We start from the raw sequence: 20,000 nt of genomic DNA on the forward strand, positions 1-20,000 counted from the left end.
CCTCCTCTACTCTGAATTTTCCTCTCAGTGCTGAATGACATCATAGGCCCCAGCGCTTGGCCTCTGGCCTAAGTCTTATATCCCCATTCCAATTCCACTCAATTAGGACGGATGACTTGGAGATGGAGCAATTGATGTGGACAGAAGATCCAGTGACAGACCAATAATTGACAACAACAAAGTGTTTACGGAGAACACGTTGTTAAAACTGATAGAAGTTGACCTTGAGGAAACCTTTGGAGGAGGAAGAACGGGGATGGGGGTGGGGGGGAAAGCTAACAGTAGCCTAACTGTTCTTTCGGCAGCACTATTGTTGCTAGGGCAACCTCCCGTCAAAGGTTTTACCTCTTTATTCCCCTCTCCCTTACGTTCGGTTGTGGGACATCATCCTCGAATTTTGCCAAGATTTCAAGAGGAGGAAAATTGTTCCAGCAATTTGTAGTCGCCTTGTTGATGGTGGGCATAATTTTTGTTCTACAAGAGGATCAGTCCACCATTTGTTTCGATAATACTATGTGTGTGTGTATGTGTTTATATATATATATATATATATATATATATATATATATATATATATATATATATATATATATATATAAATATATATATATATATATATATATATATATATATATATAAATATATATATATATATATATATATATATATATATATATATATATATATATATATATATATATGTATATATATATATATATATTTCGTAGATTTTCTTAATACCCAATACTGCCTAATTTATGTAATGATAATGACGTGTAGGTCTGAGTTCGGTTACTATTATTTGGTCAAAAAATTGTAAACATATGATATACTGTGTTGTCAGCGGCAATAAAATCAATGAATGTACAAAATAAGGCATCTGAAATTCACTTGTAAGTGTCTTACGTTATGGTCTAATATTAAAATCGTCTTTTTTTTATTCTCAGGGCAGCGTTTATGGTGATAGTGCAGTGCCCAGTGACCAGCAAGATTGTTCGAACGGCCGTTGAATTCACCCTCAACAACATTATGATGGACCAGGTAAGTCTCTCTCTCTCTCTCTCTCTCTCTAGTTCTTCATTGGAAAGGTGGGTAGAGCTCTCGGCTAGCACGCTATGGGCCCAGCGTTCGACTCTCCGACCGGCCAATGAAGAATTAGAGGAATTTATTTCTGGTGATAGAAATTCATTTCTCGTCATAATGTGGTGCGGATTCCACAATAAGCTGTATGTTCCGTTGCTAGGTAACCAGTTGGTTCTTAGCCACGTAAAATAAGTCCAATCCTTCGGGCCAGCCCTAGGAGAGCTATTAATCAGCTCAGTGGTCTGGTTAAACTAAGATATACTTCTCTCTCTCTCTCTCTCTCTCTCTCTCTCTCTCTCTCTCTCTCTCTCTCTCTCTCTCTGTTGACGATTACCGAAAATGAAAATTTTCTCTCCTGTAAAGGCTGACTGGAGTGTTAATCGATTTGACTTTACGAGTCCAACTCGAAGAAGAGGGTTGATTGTGTTAAGGTGAAGGTGCACGTTTTGACATAGCACTAAATACTTGAGTATTTCATCTGTTCATAGTACTAAACACTTGAGTATTTCATCTATTCATAGTACTAAACAGTTAAGTATTTCATCTATTCATAGTACTAAACACTTAAGTATTTCATCTGTTTATAGTACTAAACACTCAAATATTTCATCTGTTCACAGTACTGAAACACTTGAGTATTTCACCTGTTCATAGTATTAAACACTTGAGTATTTCATCTGTTCACAGTACTAAACACTGAAGTATTTCATCTGTTCATAGTACTAAACACCTGAGTGTTTCATCTGTTCATAGTACTAAACACTTAAGTATTTCATCTACTCATAGTACTAAACACTTGAGTATTTCATCTGTTCATAGTACTAACACTTAAGTATTTCATCTATTCACAGTACTGAACACTTAAGTATTTCATCTGTTTATAGTACTAAACACTTGAGTATTTTATCCATTCACAGTACTAAACACTTAAGTATTTCATCTGTTCATAGTACTAAACACTTGAGTATTTCATCTGTTCATAGTACTAAACACTTAAGTATTTCATCTGTTCATAGTACTAAACACTTGAGTATTTCATCTGTTCATAGTACTAAACACTTAAGTATTTCATCTGTTTATAGTACTAAACACTTAAGTATTTTATCCATTCACAGTACTAAACACTTAAGTATTTCATCTGTTCATAGTACTAAACACTTAAGTATTTCATCTGTTCATAGTACTAAACACTTGAGTATTTCATCTGTTCATAGTACTAAACACTTAAGTATTTCATCTGTTTATAGTACTAAACACTTAAGTATTTTATACATTCATAGCACTAAACACTTAAGTATTTAATCTGTTCATAGTACTAAACACTTAAGTATTTCATCTGTTCATAGTACTAAACACTTGAATATTTCATCTGTTCATAGTACTAAACACTTAAGTATTTCATCTGTTTATAGCACTAACACTTAGTATTTCATCTATTCACAGTACTAAACACTCAAGTATTTCATCCGTTCATAGTACTAAACACTTAAGTATTTCATCTGTTCATAGTACTAAACACTTACGCATTTTATCTACTCCTCTCTCTCACTCCTCCCGACTGCAGCCCACAACAGTTGTCTATCCCTTTCTTGGTTCGTGACTTCCGGGTCTCTCATCAGCTAGGATTGTGGATTAAAGACCTTGGTTTACCTGGCTCAGAGGGTTCGGTTTATGTTCCTCTACTCCACCAGCCTGCCATCCTCCATTCTCTCTACATGAACGAACCATTAAATCGAAATCTTTACGAATGATTTCTTATTTTCATTTGTGTGCATACATGCGTCAGCCTGTGCATACTGCATTCTTTGGTTACCAGTTAGGCTTGAATAATGAAATGTTAAGAAACTGGTATATAACTCTCGGCACAGGACTACATACATCCTGGATTTTCAGGAAAACGTGCCCATGTTGTTCCTTTCTCGCCCAACCAGGGTGATCAAATGCTAGTTCTTAGCTTGTGAGACGAATAACTGGTAATATTGTGTGTGTGTGTGTGTTTGTGTGTGTGTGTTTGTGTGTGTGTGTGTGTTTGTGAGAGAGAGAGAGAGAGAGAGAGAGAGAGAGAGAGAGAGAGAGAGAGAGAGAGAAAATGTCTTATCTTCACTGTAGCACTTGGTCAAGTGCTCTTTTGTATTGCTAAGTACATGTATGAGTTTGATCTCATGCCCTCAAGTAACACCAACGTCATTTGCTGCATATATTTGAATGTTAATCTCTCGAAGTTCATTCTGCCCCGGTTAGACAGTATTGTAGTAATGTTTGTATTAGTAACTATAATCTGTTCTCCCTAATTTGTGGGTGGCCCTAAATAATAAGAAAATCACTGTGTTCTTTCTTTAAAAGGCAATGTAGGATGAATTCTCAAAGAAGAAAACTTCCTCAATACGTGATTCTTCATGCAGTCGTCATATATTATTATTATTATTATTATTATTATTATTATTATTATTATTATTATTATTATTATTATTATAGTGTCGTTAGGATGCGATGATAGGGATGTTTTTATAACCAGTTTATTGCTTTTTTCAATTAAATGCAAAATACCTAAATTGATATTTCCACCAGCCATCAAAAATGCATTATATACAATTAATTCATAAACTACTTGAATGATAATCGCAATAGTAAAAGAAGAAGAAGAGATATGTAGCCAACAGTAAGATCTGTACACGAACACCCCCCGATGCCATTGAGTGTGTGCGGTGCTGTGGTGCTGATGAATACGCAGACAGACATTGGCATCAAGTTGGTGCACAATGCGCCTTAGGATGTCTTCCTGTTTACGTGAGTGCTTGTTTGTCATGCTCATTGCAATGCATTTCTCTTCTTTGAAGGGTTTGCGCAATTTCTCTTCTCCTTTCATTCCATTTATTTAATCTTGACAGACGTTAGTGTCCGTGTCTTCTGTCCGTGACTCTGAATGCGCATAGAAGGAGAGAAGTTAGGAAAAATGAGAAGGAATGGTCAGGGCGGTTCTTTAAGCTTCTATTTTTAAAATCAGGAGAAAAAAAGTGACTTGGCAACTCATTTATGTATCGGGAGATTTGCAGTTAACAAATGTAACCAGAAGGGGGTGGTGTTAGTACTGTGCTGGTTTACATAGGCGTGAACTTGTTTGCTGTGTGTGTGCGGGCTTGCAACGAGAAAGTTGTATAGTCTACGTTTTTCTTTTCTTTTTTTTTTATTCGGGAACTTACCTTCGAAGGTGAGTTGTGAAATTCTGATTTTGCTCTTTCACGGCAGTTGTAATGTGTTGTGCATTTACGGGACCTTCACGGAGAGAGAGAGAGGAGAGAGAGAGAGAGAGAGAGAGAGAGAGAGAGAGAGAGAGAGTTTGTTATTCTGTTACAGAGAGGATTATTTTTCTGTTCAGCGTGTTTGTTATTCTGTTACAGAGAGGATTATTTTTCTGTTCAGCGTGAATAATTGTGTGTATATATATATATGTAATTGTATAGTATATATATATATATATATATATATATATATATATATATATATATATATATATATATATATATATCAATACAAGATCACCTCTGGAACAGAAGTAAATTTCTGACTCAAATTGGGATCGGACCCAGGCCTTCCCTTTATGGCTTGTGCGATTCAGTTGGTAGCGCCCTTGCCTTTCAGTTGAAAGACCTGGATTCGATCCACATATGAGTCGTAATCTCTCTCTCTCTCTCTCTCTCTCATCCTTGCATCATCGTTCACCGTCCACCCTAAAGTCCTTGCGACCCCTGCGTAAACATTCACCCTATTTAGACTCCGCGGGAGGAAGAAAGAAGCGCCTCATTCCAGTGATGTACGTCGTTGCAAAGGAGGAGGAAGAGGGAGAGGGGAGGGGGAGGAGGAGGAGGTGGAGGTGGAGGTGGGGGAAAGGGGTTATTTTCTAATGGCCTGTCTCGCTGGATGCTTTCGAGGCGAGTTCTCTCCGTTGATGTCTTTTGGGCCCTTCGGTGCGCCCGGGGTACTCTGCCGGGAGGAAATATTTCGGGACTATATAAGTCTTGAATGGGGAAGGTTGATGCTTATTACCGCCGGTTTTTTTTTTTTTTTTTTTTTACTGCTTTCTTTCCTCGTTTCTTATTTTTGCTGCTTTCCCTCTTTGCTTGTTACTAATATTGTGCCGTTTTCTTTCTTTGCTTATTACTTCATTTTTGCTGCTTTCTTTCGCTTTTTTCCTTTTTTGCTGCTTTCTTGCTTCTCTTCTTTCTTGTTACTTTCTTTCTTCGCTTATTACTTCATTTTTGCCGCTTTCTTTCGCTTTTTTCTCATGCAGCTTTTTTCGCTCTCTGCTTTTTGCTGCTTTCTTTCTGTGCTCATTACTTCTTTTTTGCTGCTTACTAGTAATTCTTCGCTTCTTTTTCTTGCCGCTTTCGTTCTTTGCTGCTTAGTTCTGTTTTGCTGCTTTCTTCGCTTCTTAATTTTTCTTTATTGCTGTTCTCTTCACATTTCTTTTTGGATGCTTTCCTCGCTTATTAACTTTTTTGCTGATTTATATCTTTGCTGCTTACTTTTCTTTTGTTTGTCTTCTCACTCTCTTGTTTGTTTGTTCATTCTTTCCCTCGTTTGTTTAGATTTGGATGTAGAGTAAATACTGCTGCAAGTTTTGACAAGACTAAATTTTTCTCATTAATGGCTGATTATTTTGCTTAAGCACGGTGGATCGAACTCACGAATACATTGTAATATCACATGATTTCGTAATAAAACCTGACACCTAGTCTAATGTAACTTCTAGCGCTTTTATTTTTTTTCTATATTTTACCAAGGCTAACATTGTTAGGTTATTGTCGATCGGGTCTTGTTCCCTGTTCTGTACTGTTTTGCATATTTTTGAATGCAAGAGGATTGGACGTTGAAGTTCATGTTATAAGTAAACTCACATTTTATTTTGTAACTTAGATATAGGTAATTCTGGTGCTGTTTACAACTTCCGTCTTTGTAACATGCGTGTGTCTTTCAATAATCGTGAGGCTTTCTTTTTCAGTACTGAGCCATTTTGACAAAATACCAACGAAACTTCTTAAAACATAACTCATATTTACAAAATGATTGGCAGTAGGTAACCTACTTAGAATTCAGTGCATTAAGTCTTCACTGCTATTTTCAGGTCGAGTAAGTGGGAAGTCGCTTACCTCGGCTTCACTGACACATGACAGGGTCCTTCTGCTTAGCGCGAAGGCTATTCCCATTTCACTTCCTACTTGTGCGATATGAAACACACTTATGCAAACGTATTTTTCGTCCGTTGCGTTATCAAGTTTGTGGCGTCGCTTTCCAAAGTCAGTCCAGGGCTTCTTCAGAATTTCAATTCTGGATCATCGAGAATTGCAATGAAGCAACAGTTCAGTTTCAGTCCAGGCTTCTCCAGCATTTCAGTTTTGCATCTTCGACATTTACAATGAAACGTCTGTGCAGTATGAGTCCAGGTCTTCTCAGGTTTTCAGTTTGACATCATCGACATTTACAATGAAACGTCTGTGTAGTGTCAGTCCAGATCTCAGGTTTTCGGTTTTGAATCATGGACATTTACAATGAAGCATCTGTGCAGTGTCATGAATATGACCTTACCTGATGGCAAACAAGCCGTCGCCCTGAATTTTATCGGAAAACATGACGCTAATGGGAGGCTATACGCTGATAACAATGGAAATGACTCTCTCTATGAACAGAGATTCCGTAAACATGACATTTCACCTTTTCCCATTGATTTTTACCTTTTTTTATGCCATTGTTTAACCCTTCGTTTTTCCATCTATGCATCCGCCCACCTACCTGTTGTATATCCGTTCTTTCTTCCATTATATATATATATATATATATATATATATATATATATATATATATATATATATATATATATATATATATATATATATATATATGTTTATTTGTATATATATAATATATATATACAGTATATATATAATATATATATATTTATAATATATATATATATATATATATATATATATATATATATATATATATGTTTATTTGTATATATATAATATATATATACAGTATATATATAATATATTATATATATTTATAAAATATATATATATATATATATATATATATATATATATATATATATATATATATATATATATACATACATACATACATATATATATTTATATATATATATATATATATATATATATATATATATATTATATATTTATATATAAATGTGTATGTATGTATATATACCTTCTATACAACCCATATTTAATTCCATCCTGCACCAAAACATCCTTTCCTCCTCCCTCCCCCAACCATCATATCCCTCCCTCACCTTTGTATACATCCCACCCACCAACCCATCCTCTCCTTCCACCCTCCCCCTCCCCTCCCCCTTCTATACATCCCCTTCAATGCAAAGTGTCATTGTCAAAGCAGGCGTTAGATTTGAGCAAAGGGCATTATGCGATAGGTTAGGGGGGATTTTCCAATTCGCGGAAGAGAACGCCGCGAAAAGGTTATAGTTGAGGGTATAAAGCGGCGATGGAAACTGGGAACGTGAAAACAGTGGGGTAGAGACAGAGAAGCGCGAATCAGGGTTTTATTTGCGCCGTGATCCGTCATTGTCAGAGCCATACGTATTGTCTGTTTTGTTTTCGTTGGAAAAATGGGATTAACACGGTCTATTGAACAGAGTTGAATTGAATGTTAAAGCTAGAATAGGCTATACATAGAAGGAAGAGATATGAATAGCTTATTTTATTTTAATGGATCGAAATGAAGTTTTGTGTATGATTCGACGATGAGGCTATGGGAAGTATTTTGCAGTTGAGGCTCTATAAAATAATTGTAGTGATGACTTGGGTTATGTGTGTGTGTGTATCTGTGTTCTTGAAGCTTAATCCTTGGTAGTGGTTCTCAGTTTGTGGTCCATAGACCACGAGTGGGCCATGGTGACATTTTGGGTGGTCCACAATATGTTCACTATATTTGGTAATAAACTGGAGGTTGGTACACATTGGTACATATATTAATTGACCATCCATTTTATTGTGTTATTCCTATTTAAAAAAATATGACACTTAAGTTTGTAAAATTCTTATATAAGAAATACATTTCAGTCCAAATTGATTATTGTCAATGCGTAATTTATCGGTACTCAAAAGAAGAAATGGTCCACAATATTTGTTTTTATTGGGCTGGTGGTCCTTAACCCAAAACGAGTGAGACCACAGCTCTGAGGGAACAACTACTATGTCGAATGTTGCACTGCGATGTCCGTAGACTTAAACATTGTACTGTTAACTGAATATTGTGTACGTTTATGCAAATAAATGACGTCGTTGACTATTGAATTATGTATGAGGGAAATGCTATGCAAATGGTGTCTCCGATGTACGACACCCCATGAAACTTCATGTTAGGTAGTTTGAAAGTCTTAACTTTTGTCAAGAGGTGTCCCTAGAATATTACCAGATGTGTTTACGCATATTTACCTGTTGCACGATTTCTTAAGTACCTGAAAAGCATTCAGTAATTTATGGAACAAAGAATACAAGAGGAAATCCGATTATGGAGATTACCCACGCTTCTGGAATGACATTCTCTAAATCCCAATATCAATAAAATATTATTATTATTATTATTATTATTATTATTATTATTATTATTATTATTATTATTATTATTATTATTATTATTCAGAAGATGAACCATATTTGTATGTAACAAGTCCACAGGTACAATTGACTTGAAATTCAAGCTTCCAAAGAATATAGTGTTCATTTGAAAGAATTGAAATAACATATACAATATTGTGATGTTAAAGTCAAAATTTCCATAGTATTTGAGAAAACTGTACTTGTTAATAGTTGCAAACTATATATCTAAACATGCTGCGTGTGTATACGTCGAACGAAAGTCTTATTACATCGACTAAATTAATTTTGTTTGCAACAACAAATGTCCGTGACGCACGAATGCCAGCCGTGTCCTTGTAGCACGGAAGACGCTTCTGAGAGAGTAGTGATAATGAAAATACTTGAAAAGAGTTAGAACGTAGGAATCGTTTTCTGGGGAAGAGGGGGGATTTATCCCCCGAGAGCGGATGCCACGTCATGGGGACTCTTGTGCCATTTCCCCTCGGTGGTATTAAACCACCACCACCTCCTCCTCCTCCTCCTCCTCCTCCTCCTCCTCCTCCTCCTCCTCCTCCTCCTCCTCCTCCTCCTCCTCCTCCTCCTCCTCTTCTCTCTCTCTCTCTCTCTCTCTCCCTCCCCCTCTCTCTTTCTCTCTCTCTCTCTCCCTCCTCCTCCTCCTCCTCCTCCTCCTCCTCCTCCTCCTCCTCCTCCTCCTCTCTCTCTCTCTCTCCAGTAATCTGTCCCTCGGTGCTGGTGTCCTCAACCGTTTTTCGTGTTTCGAACGTCGCTAAGGTTTCATTTCCCGATATTTGATATTGGATGTCGGAGTCGTCTTTCAGACATTACAAAAAATATCTCTCTCTCTCTCTCACTCTCTCTCTCTCTCTCTCTCTCTCTCTCTCTCTCTCTCTCTCTCTCTCTCGTTTTTATTAGTGTGTCAACATTTTATTATAATGGTGGTCATAATCTTACTCAGCAGACTACTAGAGTCATTTACCTTTCAATTTCATTGACTATTTTTTCCTCTTACTGATTTTTGCTGTCATCACATTCATCGATTATCATTTTGAGTATCATAATTCCGTATTGTTATCTGGTGTATTTATCATTGTTTGAGGTCATCATTATCATCAGAGCTTTCCAATCCCGTGTGAGTTGTTTTAAATCATCATTATCATCAGCGCTTTCAACTCCTGTGTGATTTCTTTTAAATCATCATTATCATCAGCGCTTTCAATTCCCATGTGATTTGTTTTAAATCATCATTATCATCAGCGCTTTCAAATCCCGTGTGATTTGTTTTAAATCATCATTATCATCAGCGCTTTCAAATCCCGTGTGATTTGTTTTAAATCATCATTATCATCAGCGCTTTCAAGTCCAGTAAGAATTGTTGTAAATCATCATTATCATCAGTGCTTTCAACTCCCGTGTGATTTGTTTTAAATCATCATGATCATCAGCGCTTTCCAATCCCATGTGATTTGTTTTAAATCATCATTATCAACAACGCTTTCAACTTCCGTGTGAATTTCTTTAAGTCATCATTATCATCAGCGCTTTCAACTCCCTTGTGATTTCTTTTAAATCATCATTATCATCAGCGCTTTTAACCCCCGTGTGAATTGCTTTAAATCAACATTATCATCAGCGCTTTTAACTCCCATGTGAATTGTTTTAAATCGTCATTATCATCAGCGTGTGATTTGTTTTAAATCATCATTATCATCAGCGCTTTACAATCCCGTGTGAATTGTTTTAAATCACCATTATCATCAGCACTTTCAAATCCCGTGTGAATTATGTTACTTGTCACGGATCGGATTTAAGGTTATTCTTGTGTTGCCATTTTTCATTATATATTGGTCCAGTTTGATAGATATGTCAACAGATTTAAAAAGAATGGATAGTGCAATCTCGCAGGTTCAAACTGCCAGGTTAATCTTACTTAGAGAGTTCCGATAAAGAGATAGTCTTGATCAAACCTCACGCACTGTGTATTACAATACCCTCTTCCGGCTTAGGAAGGGTAGCTTATGGTCGCCAATCTTTAGCTTCGCATCTAAGAAGAGAGAAAGAATGAGTAGCATACTTAGGTCTCTCTCTCTCTCTCTCTCTCTCTCTCTCTCTCTCTCTCTCTCTCTCAGAGCAGATATCACTCGTCAGGTCTCGAAAACACCGTGCAGTACAGTGTAAACAACAGTTATACAACAAGATTGTAAACATAGGGTAGACAGATAATTGGACGGGAATTCGAGATGTCTGTGTGAAGTATCAATGTAGAAATCAAACTAAACATCATCTCTACCTGCGTTAAAACATGACATTCGTGCTCATATAGAACAAAAGGAATGCAGGAGATATGGTAAGCATGGAGAATAAAATAAAGGAAAGGAGAAACTAAAGAATATAGAAGACGAGGGGGAACTAAGAAAAAAAGGAAAAAGTAAACGAAAGAAGAGATGTAAGAAATATATATAGAAAATTTAGGGAAAATAAGGAAAAAGAAGAGATGTAAAGCATATAGAAGATTGAGGGTAAATAAGGAAGAAAAAAACAGTTGTAATAAGCAGTGAGTGAACATAGCCCTATAAAACTATACTTAGACCACGAAGGGGGAATAACGTGCACTTTTCCCCACAGCAAACTTTACAGACCGCATGTAACGGACCATCTTAAAGTTAGGAGTTTAGGAGCAGAAGCGGCGAGACGTGGGATCTGGCATTGGGTAGTGGGTGTATTCCTTGTGATTTCCAAAAATAGAAAAATAAATTCGATTTGTATGTTGTGTGGTATTATTATTATTATTATTATTATTATTATTATTATTATTATTATTATTTGGAAGATGAACTCTATTCGTATGGAAGAAGCCCAGCAAAGGGGCCATTGACTTGAAATTCAAGCTTCCAAAGAGAATGGTGTTCATTCGAAAGACGTAACAGAAGGTTAAGATTAAGTATATCTTAGTTTAACCAGACCACTAAGCTGGTTAACTGCTCTCCTAGGGCTGGCCCGAAAGATTAGATATATTTTTACGTGGCTAAGAACCAACTGGTTACCTAGCAACGGCACATACAGCTTATTGTGGAATCCGAACAACATTATGACGAAAAATGAATTTCTATCACCAGAAATAAATTCCTCTAATTCTTCATTGGCGGTCGGAGAGTCGAACGCTGGGCCAACAGCGTGCCAGCCGAAAGCTCTATCCACCCCTCCAATGAAGAACTCTTAACAGAAGGTAAGAGTGGGAAACACAGAAAGAGGAGATCAGTTATTAGAAAAACAGATAATTAACAAACAAACAAATAAATAAATAGATAAATTTGTAAGTAAAATAGTAGAATACAAGTTGTAATGTATTAGAGCCTGGTCATTAGACCAAACAATTTCATGAATCAAATCCAATCCTCTGTGATTTTGTTTACCTCGTAGCGGGTAGTGCCGTCAGGGCACCTCACGCGGTGCACTGTAGGCATTACTTAAGGCTCTTTGCTGTGTCCCTTCGGCCCCTAGCTGCAACCATACCCCCGTTCATATTCTCTTTCTTCCACCCGACTTTCAACCTTCTAATAGTTGTTTCATTAATATTTTCAACGCTGAATGACCTCGTAGGCCTTGGGCCTAAATTTTATACTCCCCGTTCATATTCTCTTTCTTCCATCTTGCTTTCCACCCTCTCCGCTCGTAACAATTGATTCATAGTGCAACTGCGAGGTTTTCCTCTTCGCTGGGTGATCGGGTTCCGTTCTCAGCTACCACTCTGTTGGTCGCGAGTTCGAATCTCCGACCGGCCAGTGAAGAACAAGAGGAATTTGTTTCTGGTGATAGAAATTCATTTCTCGCTATAATGTGGTTCGGATTCCACAATAAGCTGTAGGTCCCGTTGCTAGGTAACCAATTGGTTCTTAGCCACGTAAAAACAAATCTAATCCTTCGGGCCAGCCCTCTCTAGGAGAGCTGTTAATCAGTTCAGTGGTCTGGTTAAACTAAGATAATACTTAACTTTACACCTTTCAAACCTTTTTACTGTCGATTTCCGTTTCAGCGCTGAATGACCTTATAGGTCCCAGCCTAAATTCTGTGTTCTATTCTAAATTTTATGTTCCAGTTCCAGTTCCATGATTTCGTTTAGTTAAACAGATGAAAAGGTAAATGTAATGTGGAGGCCATTTCTTCCCGTGTGCAGTCTTATTCATGTGTGAATTTCGAAGCCCAGAATGCATCTGTATTATTCCGCCACTAACAAGATCTCCAAAAAGATCATGAAAATGACGTCAATTCTGGGTTTGACGCTTTCCCAGAAAGCTGACGATTATCTGTGATGTCGCCCGAGCAACACCTGTGCATCCTTTTGTTACACTCATGTTGTGTCATCGGTGAGTCACCAGAAGTATTGTGGTCTTTGTTGCAATACGTTGAATGCTGCAGCCCGGGCATGGCATTCTGAGCGAGGTTTTCAAAGGTCATCTCGTGTTGACCTGTAGTTTAAATATGATTAATTAATGTAAATGGTGAAATTCCTTGGTTATATTATTATTATTATTATTATTATTATTATTATTATTATTATTAGTTGTTGTTGTCGCTGCTGCTGATATAGGATTGATAGTAGGTAACTTCCCCGTGAGGGATAATATATTTTTATGGCATGGACAGAGTTCTGAGGAGATGACGCAGTTGCTTGGTTGCCTGTTATTTCTCTTATGAGCAATTTCTCAGTTTTTTACCTCATCTCAGGTGAAACTGGGGAAGCATTTTTAGGGAAATTTACCTTGTGTCTCAGAACCGCTGGATCAGTGTCAACCAAACCTGACACAGAGCAACCTTGGGTAAAGTGGATTAAAGTTTTTTTTTTAAATAAGAAGCCGCGCCCATAATTAAAATGGGGAAAATAGAGTGCAATAATTAAAAAATTATTTTCTTCAAGAACTAATTAGCCAGAAACTAAAAAATTCATTGCAAGCTACCACGTTCAATTTTGCCCCCCCCCTCGCCGAGAGGATAGTGTCACAGTAACAGTCTGGAGTCGAGTCTTACATAGTACTGAGTAGGAAAAATCTTCAAAGATCTTTTCACGGTATACAGGAGTACAGTTCGACTGTATGCAGTCATCTTCGTGTAAAAATTAAAATTTGTTCAGACCAAGGTACCCAAGATTGGATACCTTGGTCTGAACAAGTTTTAATCTTTTCACGAAGATGCAGGTATAGGTTGGGGCTTCAATAGAGGCTCAAATTTTTGTTTGAAGACATTTAGGCAAAAATCTTAATCACCAACTTGCAAGTGCACCAGGTTGCTCAAGTGAGCCTTATGGCCTGTGGACTACTCATTTTTAAGAATGCTTAGGATATTAGCAAGATGATTAGCACCTATACTGCTCCATTTCTTCACTAGGAATGATATTTGTTGTAGGTAAGCAACTTCACTGTTACATTACATTATTTGATTAATTGTTTAATTCATTATAATTGTTAATAGTTCTTACTTGAAGCAATTTGTCTTTAATACTCAAATACAACGACCATGTATCTTCTTCTTCAAACAGCAATTGAGTTTGTGTTTGTCGAGACATGAAGTCACATGCTCATAACTCATGTGTTAGAAAGCATCGTTGGAACTTTGTAGAACTGATTTTGTTTAGTCATATTCTCGGCATGATTCTCGCTCTCTCTCTCTCTCTCTCTCTCTCTCTCTCTCTCTCTCTCTCTCTCTCTCTCTCTCTCTCTCCTGGGAGAGAGACACAAGTGTGGCTGTCACGGATTGTATCGGACAATAAAGAGATCTTTTTAGCGGTGTTGGAACTGTATAGAATTGCTTTTGTTTTATCAGAAGTCTCTCTCTCTCTCTCTCTCTCTCTCTCTCTCTCTCTCTCTCTCTCTCTGGGAGAGAGACAGGTGTGGCTGTCACGGATTGTATTGGATAATACAGATATCTTTTTAGTGGTCTTGGAACTGTATAAAATTTCTCTCTCTCTCTCTCTCTCTCTCTCTCTCTCTCTCTCTCTCTCTCTCTCTCTCTCTCTCTCTCTGTCCTGGGAGAGAGACAGAGGTGTGGCTGTCATGGATTGTATCGGATAATAAAGAGATCTTTTTAGCGGTGTTGGAACTGTATAGAATTGCTTTTGTTTTATCGGTCTCTCTCTCTCTCTCTCTCTCTCTCTCTCTCTCTCTCTCTCTCTCTCTCTCTCTCTCTCTCTCTCTCTCTCTCTCTCCTGGGAGAGAGGAGAGAGAGAGACAGGTGTGGCTGTCACGGATTGTATCGGATAATACAGATATCTTTTTAGTGGTCTTGGAACTGTATAGAATTTCATTTGTTCTCTCTCTCTCTCTCTCTCTCTCTCTCTCTCTCTCTCTCTCTCTCTCTCTCTCTCTCTCTGTCCTGGGAGAGAGACAAAGGTGTGACTGTCACTGATTGTATCGGACAATAAAAGGTCTTTTTAGCGGTGTTTGAACTGTATAGAATTGCTTATGTTTTATCAGAGTCTCTCTCTCTCTCTCTCTCTCTCTCTCTCTCTCTCTCTCTCTCTCTCTCTCCTGGGAGAAAGACAGAGGTGTGGCTGTCACGAAATGCATCGGACAATAAAGAGGTCTTTTTAGATGACCCCATTAGGATTTTATGTGGGCAGGCGACAATGTTCGTTCGTTCACGCTTGTCGAAGCTTATCTTGTGTCATTAGGGAAAATTAAGTCACGGAGGCCAGTAGTGATTCAGGACATTCTCCCCCAACGTTGAATTTTGTTTTTCTTTTTGTTTGATGGTGGTGTGAATTTTTTTTTTTATTTTCAAACTCACGCTTTCCTTTTAATTAATTAGGGCTTTTCCCCGTGACCGTTACAGGGCCAGGGTGAGCGTTGCGTGACTTTGAGATATATTTTTAAATCTGTTAGGGAGGAATCTTTTCAGGCGCGTAGTGTAATAAACGGTATATATATATATATATATATATATATATATATATATATATATATATATATATATATATATATATATATATATATATATATATATATATATATATATATACTGTATATATATATAATTTATATTTATATTTATATTTATAGATATGCGTAGATTCGAGATTATACCGTATCCTATTCCATCCAAATTCTCCTGATTGAGTTATACGAAAGCGACCGCGCACACAATATCAATATATATATATATATATATATATATATATATATATATATATATATATATATATATAGTATATATATATATATATAGTGTAAGTGTATTTGTATTTGTATTTGGACGTGTGTATGTTTTGAATTACAGAATCGGAAAAATCAGGATGGTAGAGGATACGGCATAATCTTGAATCATCGCCATCCCAGTTCCACCTAAGAAATCATTTGACTTCCTGTTAATACTCCCAAACTGGCTTCATGAATTAGGTTCCTCGTTTGTGTCTCATATTTTATTTTGCAACCGATCTTCTGATGAATGTGTTCGAGTCTTCACTTAAACCTAAATCAGCAACTTGTTTGTAAGATGTATTGATTAACTTTCAAGTTTAACTTTCAACTTCCTTCATTATCATGTCTTATTCCTTCTTCCTACTAAAATTCCCTTCATTATCTTGTCTTATTCCTTCTTCCTACTAAACTTCCCTTCATTATCTTGTGTTATTCCTTCCTACTAAACTTCCCTTCATTATCTTGTGTTATTCCTTTTTCCTACTAAACTTCCCTTCATTATCTTGTGTTATTCCTTCTTCCTACTAAACTTCCCTTCATTATCTTGTGTTATTCCTTCTTCCTACTAAACTTCCCTTCATTATCTTGTCTTATTCCTTCTTCCTACTAAACTTCCCTTCATTATCTTGTGTTATTCCTTTTTCCTACTAAACTTCCCTTCATTATCGTGTGTTATTCCTTCTTCCTACTAAACTTCCCTTCATTAACTTGTGTCATTCCTTCTTCCTTCTAAACTTCCCTTCATTAACTTGTGTTATTCGTTCTTCCTACTAAACTTCCCTTCATTATCTTGTCTTATTCCTTCTTCCTACTAAACTTCCCTTCATTGTCATGTTTTTTCCTTCGTCCCCCTATTATTCTGGGTTGCACTCTCCTCATTGATCCTAAGTAGTATCAGTGTATTTTGTTTTTCTCTGAATTAGTCGGCTAATGAGAGTTTTTCTTTTAATATTTCACACACTTGGAATTTAATCTTGTCGGCCTTTGTTTTAAAGATGAATGGGGAATGATTATGGGTTTTGCACAGGGAAGTAACTGTGGTATTAATACTCATTCTCATTCTTCCCCCAACGCTCTCTCCTCTCTCTCTCTCTCTCTCTCTCTCTCTCTCTCTCTCTCTCTCTCTCTCAAACAAAATGTTGCAAAAAGGCAGATAAAATGTGGACTGACTGATTAACTTATCAAGACGGACATAGAAATGTAAGAGAGAGAGAGAGAGAGAGAGAGAGAGAGAGAGAGAGAGAGAGAGAGGGGCGCTAGCTATCAAATCTCTCGTTAATGACATCAACAGTGAGCGGAAGCTGCGAATACCATTTGGATATCGACGGTTCTCGAATGAATACAGTACTGTAGGCGATGTATCGTTCGACTGCATCCGGATTGATTTCAGATTAAGTAAGGGTCTGTTGAAGTTGTCTGAGGGTGATTGATGTCGTGGAGAGAGAGAGAGGGGGAGAGAGAGAGAGAGAGAGTCAAAGACAAAAGTCAAAATTCTTTATACCATTAAAAATGGTTATTACATACATTTCATTACTCATTCTGGAGAGAGAGAGAGAGAGAGAGAGAGAGAGAGAGAGAGAGAGAGAGAGAGAGAGAGAGAGAGGACTTATATACATAATAGATAGTAAGCAAAAATTTATGGAGTCCAGGACGGTTGGATCTTAAGAGAGAGAGAGAGAGAGAGAGAGAGAGAGAGAGAGAGAGAGAAGAGAGAGAGAGAGAGAGAGAGAGAGAGAGAAAGTCAAAGTCAAAAGTCAAAATTCTTTATTCCATTAAAGATGGTTATTACATACATTTCATTATTCATTCGAGAGAGAGAGAGCAAAGACTTACTTATATACAAAAATAGATGAAAAGCAAAAACATATGGAGTCCAGGACGCCTGAAACTCAGGAGAAAGAGAGAGAGAGAGAGAGAGAGAGAGAGAGACTTATATATATAAATAGACAATAAGCAAAAACATATGGAGTCCAGGACGATTGAAGCCTAAGAGAGAGAGAGAGAGAGAGAGAGAGAGAGAGAGAGAGAGAGAGAGAGAGAGAGAGAGATAGTTATAGATTTATTTTATCGAATTTTATGTGCTTTCTATTATGTATGTTTTCTGCACAGCGGGCTCATCAACGAATCTGTTGGTGTGCAATCGGAACCACAAAAGTTCGAGTACATTTACACTTTTAATTATTTATTAATTTATTAATATATCTTTTTTCTTAGTTAATGATCTCTTCTTTCTGTATTTCTTATTATCTTGAGCACCTTCTGTCAAATGAACACCATATTCTTTGGAAGCTTGAATTTGAAGTCCGTGGTCCCTGTAGGCTAGTTCCATGTGGATAATGATAATAATAATAATAATAATAATAATAATAATAATAATAATAATAATAATAATAATAATAATAATAATAATAATAAAACAGTTGAAATATAAATGTGACATCTTCCATTGCTGTACGTTTTTGTTTTAAGAGAACCGGTTTAATGTAAATGAATAATATCCTCTTCGTTATTAGCGTCGACTGTAACATTAGTATACTGATATGGCTCCTTGTGTATATGATAAATATTCCTCAGTTTTGTAGTGTCGTAAATAACAAGCATATCCTCAGTAGAGTATTGGAATTGGAATGGGAACATATAATGTAGGCCAAAAGGCTAAGCACTGGGACCTATGAGGTCAGTCAGTGCTGAAATGGAGATTGAGAGTAAAAGGTTTGAAAGGTGTAACAGGAGGGGAACCTCGCAGTCGTACTATGAAACAACCGTTAGAAGAGGGTGGAAAGTAGGATGGAAGAGAGATAATATGAACGGAGGTAGAGTAAAAGGAATGAAAGTGGTTGCAGCTAGGGGCCGAAGGGACGCTGCAAAGTTCTTTATTAATGCCTACAGTGCACCGCGTGAGTTGCACTGATGGTTCTACCGCCCTACGGGGCTCAGTAGAGTATTAAAAAATACACCGGGTATTTATGTCTAGGATTTTTTTTTTTTTTTCATTATCGTAATTACGATGTGTTTCTTGCACGCTGTTCCTTCGCACTGCACGCTGTTTAGAAGCCAATCCTTCCATGCTATTTCAAGCGGTTGTGGTCTTTACCATAAATACAGTTAATCACTATTGTTGTTTTTTGATCACCTGAAACATGTTCCATTGTAGTGTTGTCTTAAGTGTAATGTCATTCCTCCCCGTAAGGGGATAGTGCCCTCAGTGCACCTAACGCGGTGCACTGTAGGCATTACTTAAGGTCTTTGTGCAGCCTCTCTTCGGCCCCTAGCTGCAACTCTTTCCATTCCCTTTTACTGTAGCTCCGTTCATATTCTCTTTCTTCCATCTTCCTTTCCACCCTTTCCTAACAATTCTTTCATAATGCAACTGCTTTGAGGTTTTCCTCCTGTTGCACGTTTCAAACCTCCTTTACTCTCAGTTTCCCTTTCAGCGCTGAATGACCTCATAGGTCCCAGTGTCTGGCCTTTGGCCTAAATCCTATATTCTATTCTAATCTCATTCCTATAAGTAGCCGTAGTGACGTCGTCTAACGTAGTATTTTAGTTTTATATATTAACTGATGTATCGGTTTATTTGATGTAGATGTATTTATTATTAATGGTATGGTTAAGTTCACCGGTCGTTTTAGTTATATCCCCGAATCATCTATCTTTCATTTGTGGAAAATTAGAGTCTTTCAAACAATAGCTTATATTGATATAGAAATACGCCAGCCAGCATTGATCTCCAAACGGAATCTTTGGACTTTTATTTTTCTTGGACCTTTTCCTTCTTGGACTTTTTCCTTCTTGGACTTTCTTCTTCTTCGGCTTTTTTCTTCTTGGACTTTTTTCTTCTTGGCTTTCTTCTTCTTGGACTTTTTTCTTCTTGGAATTTTTCCTTCTTGGACTTGTTTCTTCGACTTTTGACTTTTTTCTTGGACCGTTTCTTCTTGGACTTTTTCCATCATGTACTTTTTTCTTCTCGGACTTTTTCTTCTTGGATTTTTTCTTCTTGGACTTTTGGCTTTTTTCTTTTCGGACTTTTTCTTCTTGGATTTTTTCCTTCTTGGACTTTTGACTTTTTTCTTCTTGGACTTAATTT

At 37.0% G+C, this 20,000-nt stretch overlaps 1 protein-coding gene across 7 annotated transcripts in view; it reads left to right on the top strand.

Annotated features, from left to right (window-relative positions):
* Nucleotides 1-20,000, top strand: part of LOC136839177 (guanine nucleotide-binding protein subunit gamma-1-like) — a 70,807-nt gene that overhangs the window by 16,103 nt on the left and 34,704 nt on the right. For 6 of the 7 annotated variants that reach the window (XM_067104869.1, XM_067104870.1, XM_067104872.1 and 3 more), the window contains one exon: nucleotides 948-1,041. In XM_067104869.1, the coding sequence (XP_066960970.1) occupies nucleotides 958-1,041 (84 nt within the window). In that variant the 5' untranslated portion in view covers nucleotides 948-957. Of the gene's footprint in view, nucleotides 1-947; nucleotides 1,042-4,167; nucleotides 4,292-20,000 lie in introns of those variants that run through there. The other variant, XM_067104876.1, reaches the window with a different exon arrangement.

The sequence above is a fragment of the Macrobrachium rosenbergii genome, chromosome 6 (assembly GCF_040412425.1).
Source record: "Macrobrachium rosenbergii isolate ZJJX-2024 chromosome 6, ASM4041242v1, whole genome shotgun sequence".
NCBI lineage: Eukaryota > Metazoa > Arthropoda > Malacostraca > Decapoda > Palaemonidae > Macrobrachium > Macrobrachium rosenbergii.